This window comes from Sander vitreus, chromosome 15 (assembly GCF_031162955.1).
Source record: "Sander vitreus isolate 19-12246 chromosome 15, sanVit1, whole genome shotgun sequence".
In the NCBI taxonomy this organism is placed as follows: Eukaryota; Metazoa; Chordata; class Actinopteri; order Perciformes; family Percidae; genus Sander; species Sander vitreus.
The window spans coordinates 24,742,932-24,763,519 of NC_135869.1; the positions used below are offsets into that span (position 1 = coordinate 24,742,932).

General features: G+C 41.1%; 2 protein-coding genes and 1 long non-coding RNA gene across 3 annotated transcripts; 2 read left to right on the forward strand and 1 right to left on the reverse strand.

Moving 5' to 3' along the window:
- Positions 1-887: 887 nt before the first annotated feature.
- Positions 888-6,053, reverse strand: LOC144530745 (uncharacterized). The gene is made up of 4 exons (XM_078270454.1): positions 5,610-6,053; positions 5,083-5,484; positions 4,696-4,793; positions 888-4,473 (listed from the first exon to the last, which is right to left on the reverse strand). The coding sequence occupies exons 1-4, from the start codon at positions 6,051-6,053 to the stop codon at positions 888-890; spliced, it is 4,530 nt and encodes a 1,509-aa protein (XP_078126580.1).
- Positions 6,054-12,242: 6,189 nt separating this feature from the next.
- Positions 12,243-16,596, forward strand: LOC144530489 (uncharacterized). Its single transcript, XR_013503114.1, has 3 exons — positions 12,243-12,288; positions 15,413-15,497; positions 15,835-16,596. It is a non-coding gene; the product is annotated as an uncharacterized LOC144530489 (long non-coding RNA).
- Positions 16,597-17,846: 1,250 nt separating this feature from the next.
- mpst (mercaptopyruvate sulfurtransferase) lies at positions 17,847-19,916 on the forward strand. The gene is made up of 2 exons (XM_078270261.1): positions 17,847-18,468; positions 19,090-19,916. The coding sequence occupies exons 1-2, from the start codon at positions 17,880-17,882 to the stop codon at positions 19,386-19,388; spliced, it is 888 nt and encodes a 295-aa protein (XP_078126387.1). The 5' UTR covers positions 17,847-17,879; the 3' UTR covers positions 19,389-19,916.
- The last annotated feature ends 672 nt before the right edge of the window (positions 19,917-20,588 follow it).

Sequence of the window (20,588 nt, forward strand, 5' to 3'; positions counted from 1 at the left end):
ATCCTATCATTCATTATCTAAAATTGAAAATGCTACATTTATGCATACACATCTTAACTTTGTGATATTTGTCTCTATGCACAGGGGCCTATGAATGTCTGATCAGAGGCTTCTGGGAACAGGTCCCATTGACCTTGTCATTATCCCATCCAGATGGTGCCGATAGCTGTTTCAAATTATTGGTTTATTAAAAAGAGCTTAACGATCCATATGACTTTAACAAAAATCCTGTAATACAAAGGCTATGCTAGATATAAAACAATAACATATTGAGGAACAATATGAATAATTTGCTTGCATAAATAATGATAAAACATCTATGGCCAAGGACTTAAACACATCTTCATGTTGTCTTACATAGTCTGGAAAAAAAAGTATACATTAACTTGAATTATTAAATAGTTATTAAGTCTTACACCAAGAAATGAATATGCTGAAACAATTCAAGTTGTACTTACACAATTTATGTATTCTCACTTTGCATTTGCATTGGCACTATAGCTTTACCAACAAGAAAAGAAACCAACTCTAAATGTTAACATTTAACCAACAACTGCTGATTTACTTCCTGTAACTTCAAATTCAACGTCTTACTTTACATCAATTTAATTTACTGCAATGACACCTGCAGTTTGTGTTGCAGTGCCAAAGCACACATTTTCAGAAACATTATACTTTGAAGGGTACAAGGGACGGGTAGATTAAAGGGTTGTTGTAAGTTTTCTCTAGCCATGGACAATGAAGGATTATAGGACACTTAAAGCTGGATGAAAGTCCAAAGTCTGGACTTTTGAGGCATTTTTATGTATAAAATCCATATTGTATAATATTTGGCCCCATTATTACAATTATATCACATCTAATGGCTTGTAGACCTGTGGAGTACATCAGGGCATGTACTTCATTCCTTTCATCCTAGGAATGATATGTATGTCTCTGATGTCATCATGGTGAAGCAGCCAACACAAGTAGCGCTCCGTCCCCATGCCCCATCCACTGGAGAGGAGTGGTTTCACTTGACGCATGTTAGTGTACCATTTGTAGGACTGCTCTGGCACCGCATGGTGTCTGAGGGCCTCCAGTACCATCTCAGGGGTGGAATGACGTTCACCTAGACCCACAGTCTCACCCAGCCCCAGGAGAAGGTCAGCAGCCTTGGCTTTGCACCGCCCAGTGCCCTCCACATAGGCCTGGTAGAAGGGAACTCCTAGATGGTCCATCTCAGTCAGCCAAACAGCGCCACCATATTTCTCTATCAAGACACGCTCTCCTTTGCGTGTAAGCTTTCTACCAAAATGTGGCTGGCCATCTTGTACCCACTCTAAGCAGTCAGCAGATGGCATCATGGGAATGGCCTGGTCTAGAGGGACTCTTGGGAGTGGGGTTTTTCCATCCAGCTTACTCAGCATGGCTTTGACATGTGTAAGGGTCCCGGCAGTGTTGAGAATCATATCAGAGTGTTTCTTCAACATGGACTTGGTGAGATGAGCCAAGTATCCCTCTGCTATGGAAATGGCATTGTCCATGTCACCCAACAGTTCACACTCCACGTGGTAGAACTGGTTCAAGTGTGTGGCATCAGGATCTTCCCCTCTAAAGCTGGGGGATATGTAATACGTCCCCGGCAGGTTGTCTTGGAAGCGAAGGAAGTATTCAAGTACAAATTGCATTGAGTCAGCCAGGTAGATGCTCTGGCCCAGCAAGTTAACAGACACTGGTTCTGAGTCAGATCCCAAGCCCATTGGTGAAGAGATGGTGTCTGTGGTGAGAGGGGTTAAAGCGTAGGAGTACTGGCAGGAACTGTGGAAATATTCCACTGTGCTGTGGAAGAGAGTGTTTTGAATCTGGAACAGGTTGCGATACCACTGGCTCTTGATGGCCAGTGTGGAGTGAGACTGAGGGTCTTGCCATGAATGAGGAGGCCTGCACTGGGTGATTTTTGTGTGGATCTTTTTAAGGGCCTCAGGGTCAGCAGCTGGGCCATCCAATGATGACACATATCCAGGGTAGCTTTGGTAGCATTCTGTTTGCAGCTCAGAAAGCTTAGTGCCATCTGGTGAAGGTAACAGAGGGATTAGCTTGGCATGAGCATAGTCAATCTCAAAGCCCTCAAAGATCAGTGCAACACCTCGAGCTCTCATTCCCTCTTTTAGAAGTTGGGCAACTTTATAAGTGGCTAAGATCAGTGTGTTGTAGTCAGCTTCCTCCAGTTTAAAGATGTCACTGGACAGATGTTTGCGTGGCACTACAACTGTTAGTCCAGGACTGTTTGGGTATGGTGTCAGGAAGGCAACATACTCATTGTCTTCCCACACTCTCCACTGTTGCTGCTCTCCACGTACAATACGACTGAACAGGTTATCATTGGAAGCGTCTCCAAAAAAGTCAAAGCATGAAGGTGCATTTGGTGTTGGCAGTCCGTTTCTAATCTGAGCTTGAACCTGGGCCAGTGCCTCATCATCACAGCGGGGACCACTTTTTGAGGTGCAGTAGCCAGGATCGTGAGTGTGGAATTCCTCTTCATTGGCAAGATGGGGCTGCCACTTTGGCTCTACGCCATGAAGCGGGAGCAGTCTGATTTGTGCTGGCTGATCAGGGGTTGGATGGAAAACCAAAGCACAGCGCTGCACTCCCAATCTCTCACATACTAAGCTTGACACAGCTCTTGCTCCTTGTAGCATTGCCACAAAATCAGGTGGAGCCAACTGGAAGATGCTGCTTGCCCCACTAAGAGTTTTTCTAGTCAGAATGGTTGACCCAGGGATCCAGGGGTTGGGATTTAGGTAGGCAACTAGCTCATCTGTTTCCCAGATCACATCAGAGAAGCTCTTCAGGGGCCGGAGGACCTCTACTCGTGAAATGCCACCTATCATTGAGGCCACAAACATCACTCCAGCATTTGTTTCAATGATAGCATCACCTTTCCTGTCCACAGCAATGATTCCTGCACAGACCCCATCTAGATTGTCAGCCATCACTTCTCTACATGCCTGCCTAAGGCTATAGCCTTTGTGGTGGTAAAGACTGGCTATTTTCTGTGCAACTGTCTGCCTCAGAAATACATCTCCATCTCCAGAGCAGGTAATAGCTAACTTGTCATCAGCATATATTCCTGCCCCTACTACTGCTGTATCCCCAACTCGCCCTTTCAGCTTTCCGACTAACCCCCCTGTGGACGACGCAGCAGCCAACCCTTGCCAACGATCCAAGGCGACAGCTCCAACTGTCTGAGGGTGATTGTTTTTTGAGGTGTTTCCAACAGTGAGCTTTGCAGTTAACTGTCTGTGACGTATATCAGTGTAGAAATACTCAGGCCCAACAGGTTTCTCCTTCTCCTCAAACCCTTGCAGAAACTCCTCAGCTCCATCTCCCACTATGAGTGAATGTGAGCTCTTCTCCATGACACATCTGGCTGCTTTTATTGGGTTCTTCACACTTTGCACACAAGCAACAGATCCTGACCTCATTGTATTGCCATCCACAATGGTTGCTTCCATTTCATTTTTGCCATCTTTGTTGAATACTGAGCCTTTACCTGCATTGAACAGGAAGCAGTCCTCCAGAGCTTCTACTGACTTCTGAACTGCGTCCAGACTCCTTCCACCTTGTTGAAGCACTTGGGATCCAAGGGTTAAGGCTGTCTGTAGAGCAAACTCAATAACCCCAATCACTTCGGTGTTCAGCATTATCTCCTCTCCAGCGCCACCATGGATCATCACAGTGTAGTCTGTGCTCGTGCCAGAGGTGGAGTCAACAGTAGTTTTGCCATTGTTTGGGATTGCTGAACAGTGGTTTGTCTCTCCATTGATTTTCTCTGTTTGACCCTGATTCAGTAGATGCTCCAGGGCTCCCATTTGGTGTGCAATAGCATACCTTACAGCTAGAAGCATCACTAACTTCAGATTTATCTTCAGACGTTCTTGAAGCTTTTCCAGTGCCAGAGCAAAGCTCCCCTTTCCATTAAGCACAATGCGGACCGTGTCTCTTTTTCCAAGGTAGGTTACAGCCAGCTGATCTTGTGCATAAACATTCCCTACTCCACACTCCACGCCCTCCATCAGATCTGTACCTGTGATGTACACAGATGGACATCCAAAGGGGTCCAGGTACTTCTTCAATGGGTTGTCAAATGGCAATAATCGGCGCAGGGCAGCTAGGTGGGGACCAACTCCTTGACCACTTTTGGTGTTTCTGATGAGGCTCTTATGCTCCAAAAATGCCACATGGAACAAGCGTAGGAGGTCAGTAGTGTATCGCATTGTGTTATCTGGGCCAATGCAAGATGTCAAGGCACCTACTAACTTTTGAGAATGCATAGTGAGTGAGTAAGTAGGATCACAACGGCCATGTTTGTAGTGGCGCATATGGGTAGGTGTAACAAGCATGTGATTGGAAGCAGATTCCCCAAGAGTCTGCCTCAGGGAAAGCTGCAAAGAGAAGTTGATCCAAGCATCGTACAGGCCTCTCTGCCCTCTGAGAGCAGAAAAAACATCAGGATAGGAAGGCACATCAAAAGTGAGAACTGGGTGTGTTGCTTTCAAGTCACGGCTTAGTTTGGGGGTAATTACTCCTTGCAAGGGGAATGTTAGGGAAGTTGGACAAACACAATTAACATTATTTACTGTGACAGACCCATTCACATTTACTGTGTCAGTATGGATTAGGTCTAAATCAGCAGTCTCAGACAGATTGTACACATGCGCAGTCATAAGTCCAGCCACCATCCCATCCACAGCGCTGTGCTCAAACACCATCCCAGCTGTGCTGTCCTTAAACACCACCAGGTTCACCACCTGTCAAAAAATAGAAAAACAAAAGATTGTTTTATTTTATTAGTCTATTTAAAATGTGTGATTTGCTGACCACCTCTAATAGCACTGATAACATACTAATGTGTTCAATAGTTGAATTTAGCCTGGTATGAATATTAAAATACACAAATGTGTGTGTGTGTGTGTGTGTGTGTGTGTGTGTGTGTGTGTGTGTGTGTGTGTGCGTGTGTGTGTGTGTGTGTGTGTGTGTGTGTGTGTGTGTTTGTGTGTGTTGTGTGTGATAGAATATGATCCAGATTATATCCAATACCTTGTCATAGTATCTCAGATATGTACTGTCTCTTCCTCCTCCCAGCCTCACTGCGTTGAGGATATCAGCCAGTTCAGAGGGTGCATTGCAGTCTTCCAAACAGAGTGTCAGCACGGCACTCTCCATCAGCCCCAGTGATGCTGCTGCATCCCCTCCTTGCCCCAGGATCTCTTCCCTGGTGGCAGCCCAGACTTTGCGCCCCAGAGCTGAGAGGCTGCAAATTGCAGAGGGATCATTCTGTTTTCCTGCACTGGGTTGATCCATCACCTGAGCCAGCTGGTTGTAGATGTCAATGAACGGTCGAGCAGAAACTGGCCCACCAGTGCTGGGACGCCACAGTATGTCAACAGGGAACACTCCTCCAACACAGGTGATGATGGCATGTAGGCTATCTGGGTATACCTGGAGATAACAAAGCTACAGATTAGAAATAGAGCAGATCTGACAAATTGAAAACCTCTAACTTCTCTCCCTCTTTTATTTTGCTTTGCTAAATCTTACCAGTTGTGCCCTGCCAGTAATCTCACCTTAATCTCATCTTGACTCGTGCCAGGAATCCGACTGGCAGCGAATACCTCAGACTGCTGTGTGCGCTCCATTGGTGCATTGCCTTCCAGTAACGTGGGCTCACTGTACAGCTTTGCTGCTGCCCAGAGCAGAGCGGCTGCCCTCCCCAGTTGGGTACTTCTCTTTGCTTTGGAAGGAAGAAGAACAACAGGAAGGGCAGTGGAGGTGGGCAGAGGGTCATCACAAGACAGAAGAGCTCTTTTGAACTGCTTCGTCACCCAGTTTTCTTGGCCTGAAGCAATGGCTGCCAATTTTTGCTGGGCCTCTTGAAGGATCTCCCTCTGCTGTTCCAATGTACTTTTGAACTCTGGGTAAAGGTCTGGACCTAAAGTGAGCTGCAGGACACGGCTCACCTCTTGCAAGGTAGCATCCAACTCTGGAACAGGGTAGTCAAGAAGGGTCATCCTGTTGATATGGAGGAGGCTTGATAGAGAAGGAACAGAGAGAAAGCATGAATGGTGATGCCAGGTACTGGTTATTTGATGGGTTATACTGTGAAACAGAATTAGAAGCATATGAAGAGCACAGAAAAAAAAACATGCACATAACGTACACATAAAGTGTATATGACTGTACTGCAGCTAATGATACTGATAAAAATTATACTGAAAGCTGTTTTACATGTACATAATGTTAGCAAACAACATGCATTTCACCTTGACAAACAAATGCCACTTAAACACAAGCAGAAACTAAATATTTTCACATAAGCACAGTAAACCACAGTCAGGAGTTTAATATAGTCACTATAATCAGCCAAAGTCAGCACGACAAACTCAAAATTGTCAGAAGCTGCTAAGTAGGTGTGTTCTCCTAAATATATTTAGGTAGCAAGGAATAGATACAGAATATAGTAGATAGATGTGATTATGTAACCTTTGTTTTTAGAGCCAAGAGCTCTAAATCCATGCTGCTTGCGTAGCACTAGGAAAGTCAATGCCAGTCTATCTATGCCAGTTGGTTGATCTGTCCACTATTCTAGTCTGTTGATTATGTGTTGAGGATGTCAGAAATGTTGATAAAAGGGGTTAGTGATGTAATGTAAGGGATGCTGATGTTGTTGTTGACGCTGGTCATTGTTGATTATATTGTGTCAACTTTGTAGGCTGATATGCACTTTTTCCTACCCTATGTAGGTTACTTTGACGCTGCTATCCATGCACCTTGTACTGGTATTTAGTTGGACTGTGTGTAGAACTTGTATGTATTTATGTGTCTTGTATGTGTTTTATACTTGCTGCACACCTAATAGTCCTTCGGGGACGCAAATAAATAAAGTTGAAGTTGAAGTTGAAGTACTATAGTGGGACTGGAATATGGGTCCTAATGACTTTGGTGACTCCCTGACATTTCAACTTATAATGAATTATAAAGTAGATTATTGCTGCGTTTGGCCTCATATTTATTCACTACAACGTTGGGTTGTAGCAAGGTTCAAATAACTGTCTGTGTCATGCAAGTTATGTTTGGTAACTACATCTTAGCATCTACCTGAAAAACTAGGGTCCTAGGAACGTCCTGAAACGGCAGCTTCCTCTTTTGCAGGTACATGCTAATCATAAAATTTGATACAAACATCCCTGCTCCCCTCAGGATGAGTTTTGACAACAGTTTGGTGAGCTGTTAACTTTTCACCTAGCGTCAAGTCAAACATTTTACTTCTCCGAAAACTTTGGACTATGATCAAATACCTGCAAAACCATTGACATTCCCATCAGCCTCAACTGTGCTTTGTGTTTAATGCTAATTAGCAAATGTTAGCATGCTAATTAACATACTACATGTAGTTGTGGGGAGGGGGGGGGGACTAGTAGGGTGACAGCGATTGTATCAGGGTGGCTGTCCCCCCTTGTCCCCCCCCTTTGCGGTGCCACTGAGCATTGTCATTGTGAGCATGTAGGCATGTTGACTTTAGCATTTAGCTTAAAACATCACTATTCCTACATTCAGCCTCACAAAGCAACTAGCGTAGCTGTAGTAAAGCCTGAAGTGTCAGGTTTACTGACATACAGTATAGACACACACACACACACACACACACACACACACACACACACACACACACACACACACACACACACACACACACACACACACACACACACCAACCAACTGGCATGCGTCCATCTCATTGCCCATTACATTTCCTTCACATGATGTCCAACCTTTCTCACATTAGTGTAACCAGTAATTCAATTATCTGATTTTTGGTATGGGACAGCTAATGTCTAACAATGGTCTCTTTGTGTATTAATGTAGTAAACGGATGGAATGCATCCAGATTTTATTTATTTGTGAGACGATACCCCCTGGAATCAGTATCTATACGGACCCATGTTGACCCATCTGCTCTCACGTGAAAGCAGTTATTCCCTTTAACCACTCCTCTGTACGAAACTAAAGCTGGGCAATTTTTGTTGTTGGTTGTCAAGGAAATGCATCCCACGCTGTATGAAAATTAGATTTCTCCTGATTTGTCTCATCAGTTCGAGTCCTCCACACAATGCTGGCTGTCTGTGTTCTATCTAATGATGGATTCAGGTTTTGCACTGATACTGGTCTTGTGATTCCAATAGCTCATTTACTCAATACAAGCAGTACTACCAGTACTACTACTTTCATAGGTTTTTTCTTTAATGTAACACTACATTTGGTTTAGATTCCGTAAGATTTGGATTATCAGATTGTATGGACATTAAAGTTGATTTGTTTTATCATTCTTTTTTATTTGAAATTATTCAAAACATTTAATCAGTTTCTCTTTAGCGGTCTTATTTTAAAGCTCACGCAAATTGCTTGAAGAGATTTTTTTCTCATTTAGCCCCAGTGGTGTCACGCAAATCATGCGGATTTTTATTTCATCTGCTGAGGTTTTGAGATTTCCATCTCTGACTTTTTGTTGCCAATGCTCCAGTACAATCAAGGTACAGTCAATGGGATCTAGTTTGTGCTGCTCAAAGCATTTTCTTCAAGGTTTTTTTTTAATGAATGACAGAATTGCAAAAAAACAATTACTGTACGATGGGATATACATATTTTCCCTTTTTTTTAACCAGAACATACCCCCCCCCCACCCTCCCAACCAATTACAAACAAACCTGTATTAAGGATTACTACAAGAGATAATTTAAAACACATAATAATAATAATATAATAATACATTATAAATTATAATACATAAAACATAAAGGTTGAGAAGGTACAGAATGACAAAAGAAAATTAAACACACACCTTAAAAAAAAATAATAGCTACTCTGAAATTGTTGTAGTTGGTTTCTCAAAAAATGTCAAGAAGGGGCGCCATATTTTGTAAAATTCATCCTCAGATCCCTGGGTAGTGTAACGTATTTTCTCTAAATTCATACAGGACATAATGTCTCTAATCCAATGTGAGTGGGAAGGAAGAGCAGGGTCTTTCCACTTGAGTAAGATAATCCTACGAGCCAGTAAAGAGGAGAAGGCCAATACCTTCAGCTTCGCCTTAGGCAAGTCCAAATTGGGAGCAATGACAAAAATGGCAGTAAAAGGGTTCGGCTCAATCTGATGGTGAAGTACTTCAGAAATTGTTTGAAAAACTGATGTCCAGAAATCAGTTAGGGTGGGACACAACCAGAACATGTGAAAGAGTGACGCAGGTGCGCTCTTGCAACTATCACAGGTCGGGTCGACGACAGGGAACATATGACCTAGTTTGGTTTTAGATATGTGGAGACGATGTACTACTTTAAATTGCACAAGAGCATGACGGGCGCACATGGAGGTAGAGTGTATCCGATCCAGGACTGAATCCCACATGCGATCTGTGAAGGCAGAACCTAGATCCTGTTCCCACATGGTTCTTATAGCTGTTAAAGAGGGACTATGCAACTTCGAAATAAGGTTATAAAAGACCGAAATTGTGCCTTTTAATGTGGGGTTAACAGAAAGAAACATATCGACAGGATTGGCTGGGGGTTTATTAGGGAATTGGGAATTTTTTCTTTTTACAGCAACATTTCTTTCCAAAACCAATATCCCAATTTCTCGGGATAAGCCACAGAAATGGCTGTAAACAGTTTACTTTTGAGTAAAAATGAGAAAAAACGTTTCACCAATGAAATAGTACAGTGAAGGCTGTGGATTCATGACACTCATGTTTGTGAGAAGACACTGTGCTCTTCAAATTCTTAATTTGCAATATTCATAGATTTCAGGTTTCATCCTGGTCTTCTTTTTCATTTCAAACTTAAAGAAACAAAATGCAATTTCTTGTATAAAAGAAAATTACTCCATCGCCAATGAAAGAACTGTTGACAATTATAGGGACAGTGATATTACTGTAATATTTGTAATCATGATTTGTTTTCCATTTAAAAACTTTTCTTAAATAAAAAAAAATCCCAAAATCCCCAACCCCAAAACTGCCAAAAAGCAATCAAAGTGACAGAAGAACTATTTGTGTTTTTCATTTTGGTCATTAGTGATATATCCCAAAAGATATTCCTCAAGTATTTTATTAACTTTTTACACCTAAAGTACAAAAACAACAATATTTCAAGTTTCAAACTATTCATTCAGAAACACATACTTCACATCTGAGTACATCATTATAAATACATCATCTATTCCTTTATTTGAGAGAGAAAATCAACTTACCTCAAAATGGAAATTTCTGGAAGATCTGGCGAGTTGGTAGGATGGAACAACAGTCCGTGGAAGGAAAACTTGGTTGGACTACAACCACAAGGGTTTGCCTATAATATAGAGGCAGTGACTCCAATTAAGCAATTAAGTGTCTTGCCTCTCTCTCTCTCTCTCTCTCTCTCTCTCTCTCTCTCTCTCTCTCTCTCTCTCTCTCTCTCTCTCTCTCTCTCTCTCTCTCTCTCTGTCTCTCTCTCTCTCTCTCTCTCTGTCTCTCTCTCTCTCTCTCTCTCTCTCTCTCTCTCTCTCTCTCTCTCTCTCTCTCTCTCTCTCTCTCTCTCTCTCTCTCTCTCTCTCTCTCTGTCTCTCTCTCTCTCTCTAAGCCTGTCTCAGCCTGTCTCTTCCCTGTTTGTTCGTGGGTTTCACATACAGTTGCATGTCTGTTGCACAGTCCAACTTCACCAAAGCACCCTCACCATCATCATGTTTAAGGCAACTTTTAGACATACTATACATAACAGGGAGTACTGTCGTGGTAAAAGCATCTCAATTATCTGTTTTCTTTTATGTTTTGGCCTTTGTGCATCTCTCTCAGTGAACACAACCATATCTGAACATGGAGCTAAAAACTACAGGAGAGTAAAGTAGTGTGCATAATGATATTAATTTACTTACTGCAGCTGTTTATTTTTTTTAAGGTTATTTTTTTTTGACAGGACAGCTGAAGACATGAAAGGGGAGAGAGGGGGAATGACATGCAGTAAAGGGCCGCAGGTCGGAGTTGAACCCGAGCCCACTGTGTCAAGCAGTAAACCTTTATATATGGCTGTCCTAAATTGGAAGTAAGACAAATGGAAAACTTAGGTATACTGATACTTATAATATAATAAAATTATAATAATCAGAAACGCACATGTCAAAGTCAAGAGAACACAGATTACATCAACAGAAAATAAGTGCTCATTTAGGACTAAAGGTACATAGATGTTCATACAGATGTTGGACTTTTCAAAATTACGTAACAACAGTTCTTTGTTTATAAAATATTTTGCCAAAATAATGAAATTATTATTATATACTATATATAAAACTACTGGTAAATTCTTGGAACTTGTGTTTCCTCTTCGAGGTGTGTGTGTGCGTGCGTGCGTGCGTGCGTGCGTGCGTGCGTACGTGTGTGTGTGTGTGTGTGTGTGTGTGTGTATGATTGGCCACTAACAGCAGCAGCAACCCATGCAGTCTGTGGTGCGGTGAAGTTGGAGTTGTACAGTTTGGGACAGTTATTTAGTAACAATGTTTAAATAATTTCACTTTTTTAAAATGCATTATTTTAAAATCATTTGGATGGGGAGGAGTGGTGGTGGCTTTTTACACAACTGCATTTTTCCATTCACATGATGGGTATCAAATGAAGTACTCCCGAGGCATCGGTATCACCTTAAAGGCATTCGTATGGTGTATCATCTATAATGAATACCAGGGTATGTTGGTGGACTGGTAGCTGGAGAGGTGCCAGTTCACCTCCTGGGCACTGCCAAGGTGCTCTTGAGCAAGGCACCGAACCCCCAACTGCTCAGGGCGCCTTTCCATGGGCAGCTCCCTCACTCTGACATCTCTCCATTAGTGCATGTATAGGTACTGAGCATGTGTGTGTAATCCAGGCCTGTGTGTAATGTGTGTAATAACAACAGAGTGAAAACATTGTAATCGCCCCTCGTGGGATTAATAAAGTATACATTATTATTATTATTATTATTATTATTACAAAGCCCTAAAGATGAGACTGTTCTGCAATGAGGAAGAACCTGATTTACAAGGAAGCAAAAAGAAACATAAGATTGGGGTGAAACTGAGCAACTCCATAACAAAGATGATGTGTGTGTGTGTGTGTGTGTGTGTGTGTGTGTGTGTGTGTGTGTGTGTGTGTGTGTGTGTATATATAGCTTCATAGAATGTACACAAGACAGCAGTACCAGGCATCAGGCAAAGCTACACCGACAGAGACACGAAAGAAAAAAGTAAGTTTATTTCTATTGCTTGGATTTATTGGGGTTTTTTCTATGTTATTGTATGTTTTTGTTATTCAAACTTCACTCTTCTTTCTTGTGAAAAATAACATGTATATGTATATATTTATTTTATGTATTTTATTTTTTATAATTTTTATTATCAACCTAATAATTTTTATGGTTCAACCAAAACACGGTCAACAGCGGTCATTCAGAAAGGATACATCGTTACTCATAACACACTGACCTAAAAAACACTAAGAACAAGTAGCATTACAATAATGATTACCTTTTATCTTTGAAGTTTAAATGAATTGCCTTCATTCTGTTTTGCGTTCTCAACAGTTTTGAAAACAGTATGTTAGCATTTGAACAATATAGAATGTTTTGCAGGTGGTTGAGTATAATCAGAAAAAAAGTTCATGGATTTTGGTGAATGTGGTCATTGAATGCATTTTGTGTGAAGAGCAAAATGACTCACATAGACTTCTGTTTTGACAATATGACTTCAGTTATGACTAATGTAAGCAATCGGGGGGGGGGGAACCCTGTAAACTGTCATTACTTCTCCGATCAGACTCAGAATCAGCTTTATTGGTCAGGTTTGCGTAAACAAACAAGGAATTTAACTCTGGTTAATCTTTGCTCTCAAAGTACAACACTCACTAAACATATAAAGAATAAAAACAGAAAGAACAGTAAGAAATATAAAAAGAAATAAAAAAGACTATGTTTTATTTAGGGCGTTTTCACACATACCTCATTTCACACATACCTCATTTCAGTTTGATCCGAACCAAAATTACAGGTGACCTCCCCCGGACGGTCCGGATCAAAAGACCAAATTTTGGTCCGATAAAAAGAGGTGGTCTCGGTCCGGTTCGTTTATAGAGTCAAAGCATTTTTTTTTGGATGGTTCGGACTTTCGGACCAAATAGCTCTGGCAGGCTCTCCTTGTGTTACCAGACCGGGGAAGCTCCTTTAAGGAATAGCTCGGTGCTTAGTGTGTAGGCTACATGAGAGAGTGACGGTGTCAGCGCTCAGAGCAGACGGCTGTCGGCTATCAGAGCAGAGAATACATCAGCAGTTTATTTGTTAAGTGGTAGTACATGTAGTGTAGGTTTCCGTTTGTCTCTGAATAAATGCTCCGGAAAGAAAGTTCCCGTGCCTTGCTTCTCAACATCACAACAAAACAAAAAGAGCCGCGGCAGTAGAGGGGAGAGCAGCAGTCAGTTGAAAAAAACTCCGACACAGAGAGAGGATACGAGAGGACGGGGAAGCGCGTCTACAAACTAATCAATTCTAAGTATCTGGAGACGCAGCGCACGTATGTGATGACGGCAGGACGTAGTTTTGTCACGTATAGATCTTTAGTGCGCTTTCATAACTGCAGCGTGAAGCCAAAACTTACCAGATCAAATGTATAAAATGTAACAAAAACATGAACCTTGGTTCGGACTTTCAGGTGTGAAAACGCCCTTAGTCTCGCATTGCCAGTTAGCAACCACCACCCCTCAAGCAATTTCCCTATTTCTTTTCTCACTTGTAATTCAGGCTCTTCTTCATCACAGTGTAGTCTCACCTTTCCACGGTGTAACTGAGCAACTCTATAACAAAGATGATGTGCTTTTAAACTCGTGTGTACTGTGTGTGTGTGTGTGTGTGTGTGTGTGTGTGTGTGTGTGTGTGTGTGTGTGTGTGTGTGTGTGTGTGTGTTAAAGAGGAAACACGTTCCAAGAATAAACCAGTAATTATATAGTTAAGATAGGAACTAGTTACTTTTCTTTTGCAGTTCTACCTAAATCTAAAGTTCACGTAAAAAGGATGAACAAGATTTACTTGTGTAATGACTTTTTGCATCAAAGGTTTAACTTGGATTTGACTATTCAAACTGTACTATGTATATATTGTACTTTCTGTAACTCAGACATTGAAACATCTTCTTTTTTTTTCTCATAGATTAACTAAGACCTTTTGGGATGCTTTTCAAAATTGGATATTAAAATGTTCTGGTTATAACATATGGAAATAAAAAGTTGCTACATATATAAACAAAATAACGAATAATACTATACAAAAAACACACACACATATATGCACATGTGAGGATCGTCAAATGCAATGGATAGAACCTGTTGGCTGATAAGAAAGACCAAAAATTATAAAGATTATTTACTTTGCAGAGCCAATCAGAGACTGAAAGGAGGAAAGTTTAATTTTATTGCAAGCTCTGGTCATTTCTAAGAATTTTGGAAGAATGTGCCTGTTGTTACAGCTCCATGTGGAACAGTTTGCTAAATGCTTTCTTTTCTCATGATGTTTTACTGTGAGGGCCCTGACACACCAACCCGATTATCGGCCGTCGGACAGTCTGGCGAGGTCGGTGACTCGAGTCTGTTCGGTGTGTTCCGTGCCGTCGTCCGTCGGAGGAGCTGTCGGCCTTCATTTTGGCCGACCCGACATGCTCAGTCGGAGACAGGGCAGTCGGGACGAAAATCTTTTAAACTGACTTTTGTCGATCTGACAGCAACTCTATGGCCTATTTCTCGCTTAAAATGTTTTCAGAAACACGTTTCGGTGAACTATTTTAGTACAATATGAGATCGTATTCTGAACAAGCCGCCATGACAGTCTGGCTGTGAATTTCCGGAGAAAAAAGACCCACGTTCGTCCTATCAGCTGCCGGTTTTAATTTTCTGGGAAACAATAGAGAGAAGTGCCGCCTGCTGCTATGGAGACATATTACGTTTCGCGCACGCGCAGAGCGTACGCTCAAGTCAGCGTCACCTCAGTGTGTTTTGAGGCATTTTTTTGGACCTCGGGGACCCGACTGATCGGCCTTTTCTGCCGATGGTTGGCCGTCTGGTTGGTGTGTAACAGCTCTAAGAAATGTATATCATGAAAATGGAATAAAAAATCCCAAATAAATATATACAGAGTTGTGTAATAAACTGTGTCCAAGGTCCGATCCATTGGCTGATAGAACAAACAAGACACGTTGTCATTAATAATTGTAAATAAGTGTGACATAGCACACTATTTGGGGAAATTATGTCTGTATTATTTTGTTGATGTATCAATATATATATTGGTATCTATTTTTATTTTTATTTATCAAATTACATCTTCCCAGGTGGTGTCACAGCTTTTGGAGATTGGTCTATTTGACTGATACCCTGACTGAATACCAATATTGCTACTGCACAGCTTAACACAAAGTAAGTAATTAAGTGAATGATAATGATGTATGGTCACACTAGACTGCCAGTCCTAGTGTCAATCTTTGCTGCTTTGCTTATCCAAACCAGACGAGTGCTCAGCATACGGCAACCAGGCAGGGCCTGTGTGACTGACGCCTCCATTGTTACTGGGCTGGTGTCAGAATGTTTTAATACTGCTTGCACTGAAGTGCCATCAGACAAAATGATTTTGTAAAATCTATTGCTAAGTACTTTCTTTACAGTAAAAAAAGGCATAACAAGACATTAAAAAGGAGTACCTTCAATGATTTCTTACTCACGTTTTATTTCACCAAAGCATCTCCAATATCAACAGGATGACCCTTCTCGACTACCCTGTTCCAGAGTTGGATGCTACCTTGCAAGAGGTGAGCCGTGTCTTGCAGCTCACTTTAGGTCCAGACCTTTACCCAGAGTTCAAAAGTACATTGGAACAGCAGAGGGAGATCCTTCAAGAGGCCCAGCAAAAATTGGCAGCCATTGCTTCAGGCCAAGAAAACTGGGTGACGGAGCAGTTTAAGAGAGCTCTTCTGTCTTGTGATGACCCTCTGCCCACCTCCATGGGGACGGAGCGCTACTTGTGTTGGCTGCTTCACCATGATGACATCAGAGACATACATATCATTCCTAGGATGAAAGGAATGAAGTACATGCCCTGATCAAAAGCACACCAGATCTTTGAGTCCTTGGATGTGATATATGTGAAATGATACACGTTAGGTTTTGGGAAGTTCAGGGTAGAACAAACTAAAGATTTAATCACAAATCACAATTGCTACTAAGCAGAAATGACTAAAATAATTTTACAAGAAAAGATTAAAGGTGAATGTGGATTTTTGTTTCTCTTATTTCTTTTAGTTTTCTTATCTTTGTTCAAATGCCTATTTGGGTGATTGTTGCTGTTTTTGTCAAATACTACAGATCAAATGAAATACAAATGCAAATTGTCTATAGCTTTACAACAGAGGAACATGTTTTGTATGCTTTGAGATCAGATGCATGACTAGTGTGTGAACTGTCAAATGATGTATATTGTATTTGTGTGTTGTGTTGGTAGTACTGTAATGAAATCATCAATAAAAATCAATCAATTTAATTAAGTTCTGTCATTGCTATCTGGAGCCAATTTTAACTAAATGTTTCTAGAATAGGTAACTTTGGATTTTAGAATACAACAGTATACAAAATAAAATGTGACTAAAGTTTCAAAAATTTTCTCATAAGCTTTGACAATAATATTCAGAGTAGTAGACACTACACTCGTAAAACTGAACTCTCTCTAACTCTTTAGTTGTTTAAAGGTCACAGGTATATTGTTAGGGCTCCTATTAAGGCTCTGATGTCTGCAGTCTTTATGTAGGCCTACTTCTAATTTTGGTAATTACAGCCTAACCTACAGTAACTCTCCTCTTCAGTCCCTCAGAATGAGAGCCTACAATGTAAAAAGGATATTTTGTAACTGAATCGACACAGATTAGTCTCTGTGATAATACTGATTTACATGCTGAGAGAGAGAAAATGTGACATGCTTGTCATACATATGCTACTAGTATGTAACTTCATAAAAAACAGCAATTCCTTCCCAAGGTGACCATATAAAACTGAAATGGGTTATAATGTGAAAATATAAATCTCCAGTTCAACTCATTTGTGTCTGTCTACACCACACTCGGCCTTCCCTCTCTTTTGACTCCTCCATTTCCATTTCTCTTCTCTTGTGGGAAGAGCTTCTGCACATATTAAATGTTGTTTTAGTCTCTTGAAAATGAACAGTAATATTAACAATATAAAACAAACTCTAGTGTCTTGATAAAACACGGACTTGTAGCCCCCCTTTATGCAGTTTTAACGCGAGTCCACTTCCTCCATTTTGGGTTGAAATAATTCCAATTTTGTATCTGAAAAGCTTTCTTCTCCTCTTGCCCCTGGCCTCTTTGGGCTTTTGAAGAATCCACACGGTACACCCTGCTGGTGCTTCAGAGGAAGTGCGCTTTAAAAAGATGGTTCTTGGAAGACTTGGTACAGTAAGTCCAGTTTGTCGTTAAACTACCTTTAAAAAAGCACCTTAAATCAGGTAAATATATTTGCTCAAATGAGTTTTGATATGTGATTTACAATCCATTTTTTTGTGTTCACAATGTCTTCTGCTTATTAAAACACATAATGTGTGGCTCTTTTTTATTTAGCCTAACTTATGGTTGCAGTCTACATACAAAAAGCTGCTTTTATTGTTGTAGGCCTACATTTCTGAATATCTACGTTTTATTTGCCACTGTTTCATTTCCATGTTGTCCTTTAAGAGCACAGTCACATTTCCCTCTAGCGTTCGGAGCTTGCATTAGCCTATCTACGCGCCTCGTCATGGCGGCACAGACCCGTGCTCTGGTGTCCTGTAAGTGGCTGGCAGATGCTGTCAGAAATAACCTCGTCGGGCCCAAGCTTCGCATTCTCGATGCTTCATGGTACCTCCCGAAAACGAAGCGGGACCCGAGAGCTGAATTTTTGCAAAAGCACATACCGGGCTCCTCGTTCTTTGACCTAGACGACTGCTGTGACAAGAACTCTGCGTTTGATCACATGCTGCCAACTTCCAGCCACTTCTCACAGTATGTAGGAGATCTGGGCATCGGGAACAACACGCACGTAGTTGTGTATGACACTAGCGACTTTGGGTCGTTCTGCGCTCCCCGGGTGTGGTGGATGTTCCGGCTGTTCGGACACAGTTTGGTGTCGGTGCTGGACGGGGGCATGAGGAACTGGCTGGCTGACGGCTATCCGGTGACAGCTGACTACTCCAAGCCCGAGTGTACAGGGTTCAAGGCGACTTTAAATCAGTCGTGGGTGAAGAGCTATGAAGACGTGCTGGAGAACATCGGGACCAAGCATGTCCAGGTTGTGGATGCCAGGTCAGCAGGAAGGTTCAGGGGAACTGAGCCAGAGCCCAGAGACGGTGAGAAGGATATTCTAAACCAAAAAGTTTTCAGTGGGCAGGATTTTAAAAAAAAAAGTGCACAGCTTAGAAAGTTGCATGACAATAATACATTTCTATTCTGCAGGTTTTAGCAATGAATTAAGCTATTTCTGGTTACAAATTTAGTTTAGTAGCCCATACATGATGATTCTTATATGTTATGAATATAATTTGTCATTATTGTTGACATGTTATGGTCTTGTGATTAATCAAAAAGTTATTAATGCAGTAACCGTTCCATCAAGCACAATGTTAAGCTGGAAGTACTAGTAGTTTGACTAAAATAAAATAAACAAATAAGGTCCACTTATTATATTTCTTCCAGGGCTTTCTGCCACATATCATGGTCTTCATCAGCAGATGGAGTTTGCTCAGTTGTAGATGGTTTAATTGACATAGATACAACTGAACCATATCCATGACAACAAAGCAAACTCCATCTGAAGGCCATTAAATGTGGCTGAAAGCTCCAGAAGAAGAATAAAACTAGTAAGTGAACCTTAAGGGGTGTTTTTTTATTTTATTTTATATATATATTTTTTTAATTGTCATAATTGCCCTAAAATTTCACATTGTTTCTCCTCTGTCTCATCGCCGCAGACACGCTGCCAGGCCATTTCCCCGGTTCAATCAACATGCCGTTCAGTTCGTTCTTGGATGCTTCTGGAAAGGAGCTGGGAACTGAGGGCCTGTCCAAACTGTTCAGAGAGGCCGGGGTAGACCTGAAGCAACCACTCTGGGCTTCCTGTGGGTCCGGTGTCACAGCGTGTCACGTTGTTCTGGCCGCTCACCTGCTCGGACACCCTGGGGTCTGTGTTTATGACGGCTCCTGGTCTGAATGGTTTAAAAGGGCATCTGCAGAGCTTATCATCTCAGAGGGAGAGGAAAAGAAGGTGTAAATGAAAGACGAAAGGCAGTGGACTACTACTACAAGCAAGGATGTGATGCTGCTTTTACAAGAAAAAAGCAGTGTGTTTGCTGCCAACAACAGTGATAGATCAACACTATAGAACTAATATCATAGTGTACTCTCTACTTATACTGAGGAGATAGTACATGCTGCATAAGGCTGCACACAGTGAACTTATTATGAAATGTAATCACTAACAGTTGCAAGTTTTAGCAGCTGTCAGAAAATTGTAATGAAAATCTCTTTTACTTATGCAGATTATCTGACTTTAATAAGAAATGTTGCATATTTTAGAAAGCTTTACAATATTCTGAAATTACATGAGGGTTTTGTTTGTCACTTTTATGTCTCAACATGTTTAAAATGGTCCAGTTTTGGGACTCTTTTCCAAGAAGGCATTAAGATAGGGGACGTTTGATTCTTGGAAGAAGTGCACTTCTTCGTAGGAGGAGGTCATGTGGATATAGATGAATTATTTTGTTAAAATAAATGGCGTGGTCCTTGTTTTGTTATGCTACATATGGGTTCAGTGTCATATCTTTGTATCCCTTTAAAATATGTCTAGCTCATGACATGGTCGGAAAAACTCCTTTATTCATTAACCAGCTAAGTAAATATTTAGCGTTGTTAGAGGGCCATGGAAGACAGAAGGACAAATATGGATTGAAGTCTTGATCCTTCACAATCCATGGGATTATAGGAAACCATTTTCTTTTTCTTCCAGTCTTATGCTTATTTTAATGTAAGTCCAAATATTTTGCTATTGTTTTTCCACATTAAAACATTTTAATTGTTGCAAAGTTACTAAAATGTAACTTGGTGTGAATCCAAAAAATAAATTTAAAAAATGAAGCATGATAATAGGCCCACAAAAAGACTGCAGCTTTCATACAACAGGTTTAAAAAAAAAATTGGGATGCTGACGCAAAGAAAATCAAAACCAGTTCAGTCTGGTTCCTGCTTGATTTGAGGTGTCTGGCAATATGCCCGATTTTTTTTATTTTTTTAACAAAGTTTATGTATTTTAGTTTTTGTTATACCATCGTGGTACTATGTGCAACTGTACAATGAACAGAAACAGTTTAACTCCTATGCAACCAGAAATGTGTACTAATGTGGAAACAACATTTTAAAGAGGTCCCATTTTGAGAGTGGCTTAAGATTGCTGTGAAAGGTGTGGACTTATTCC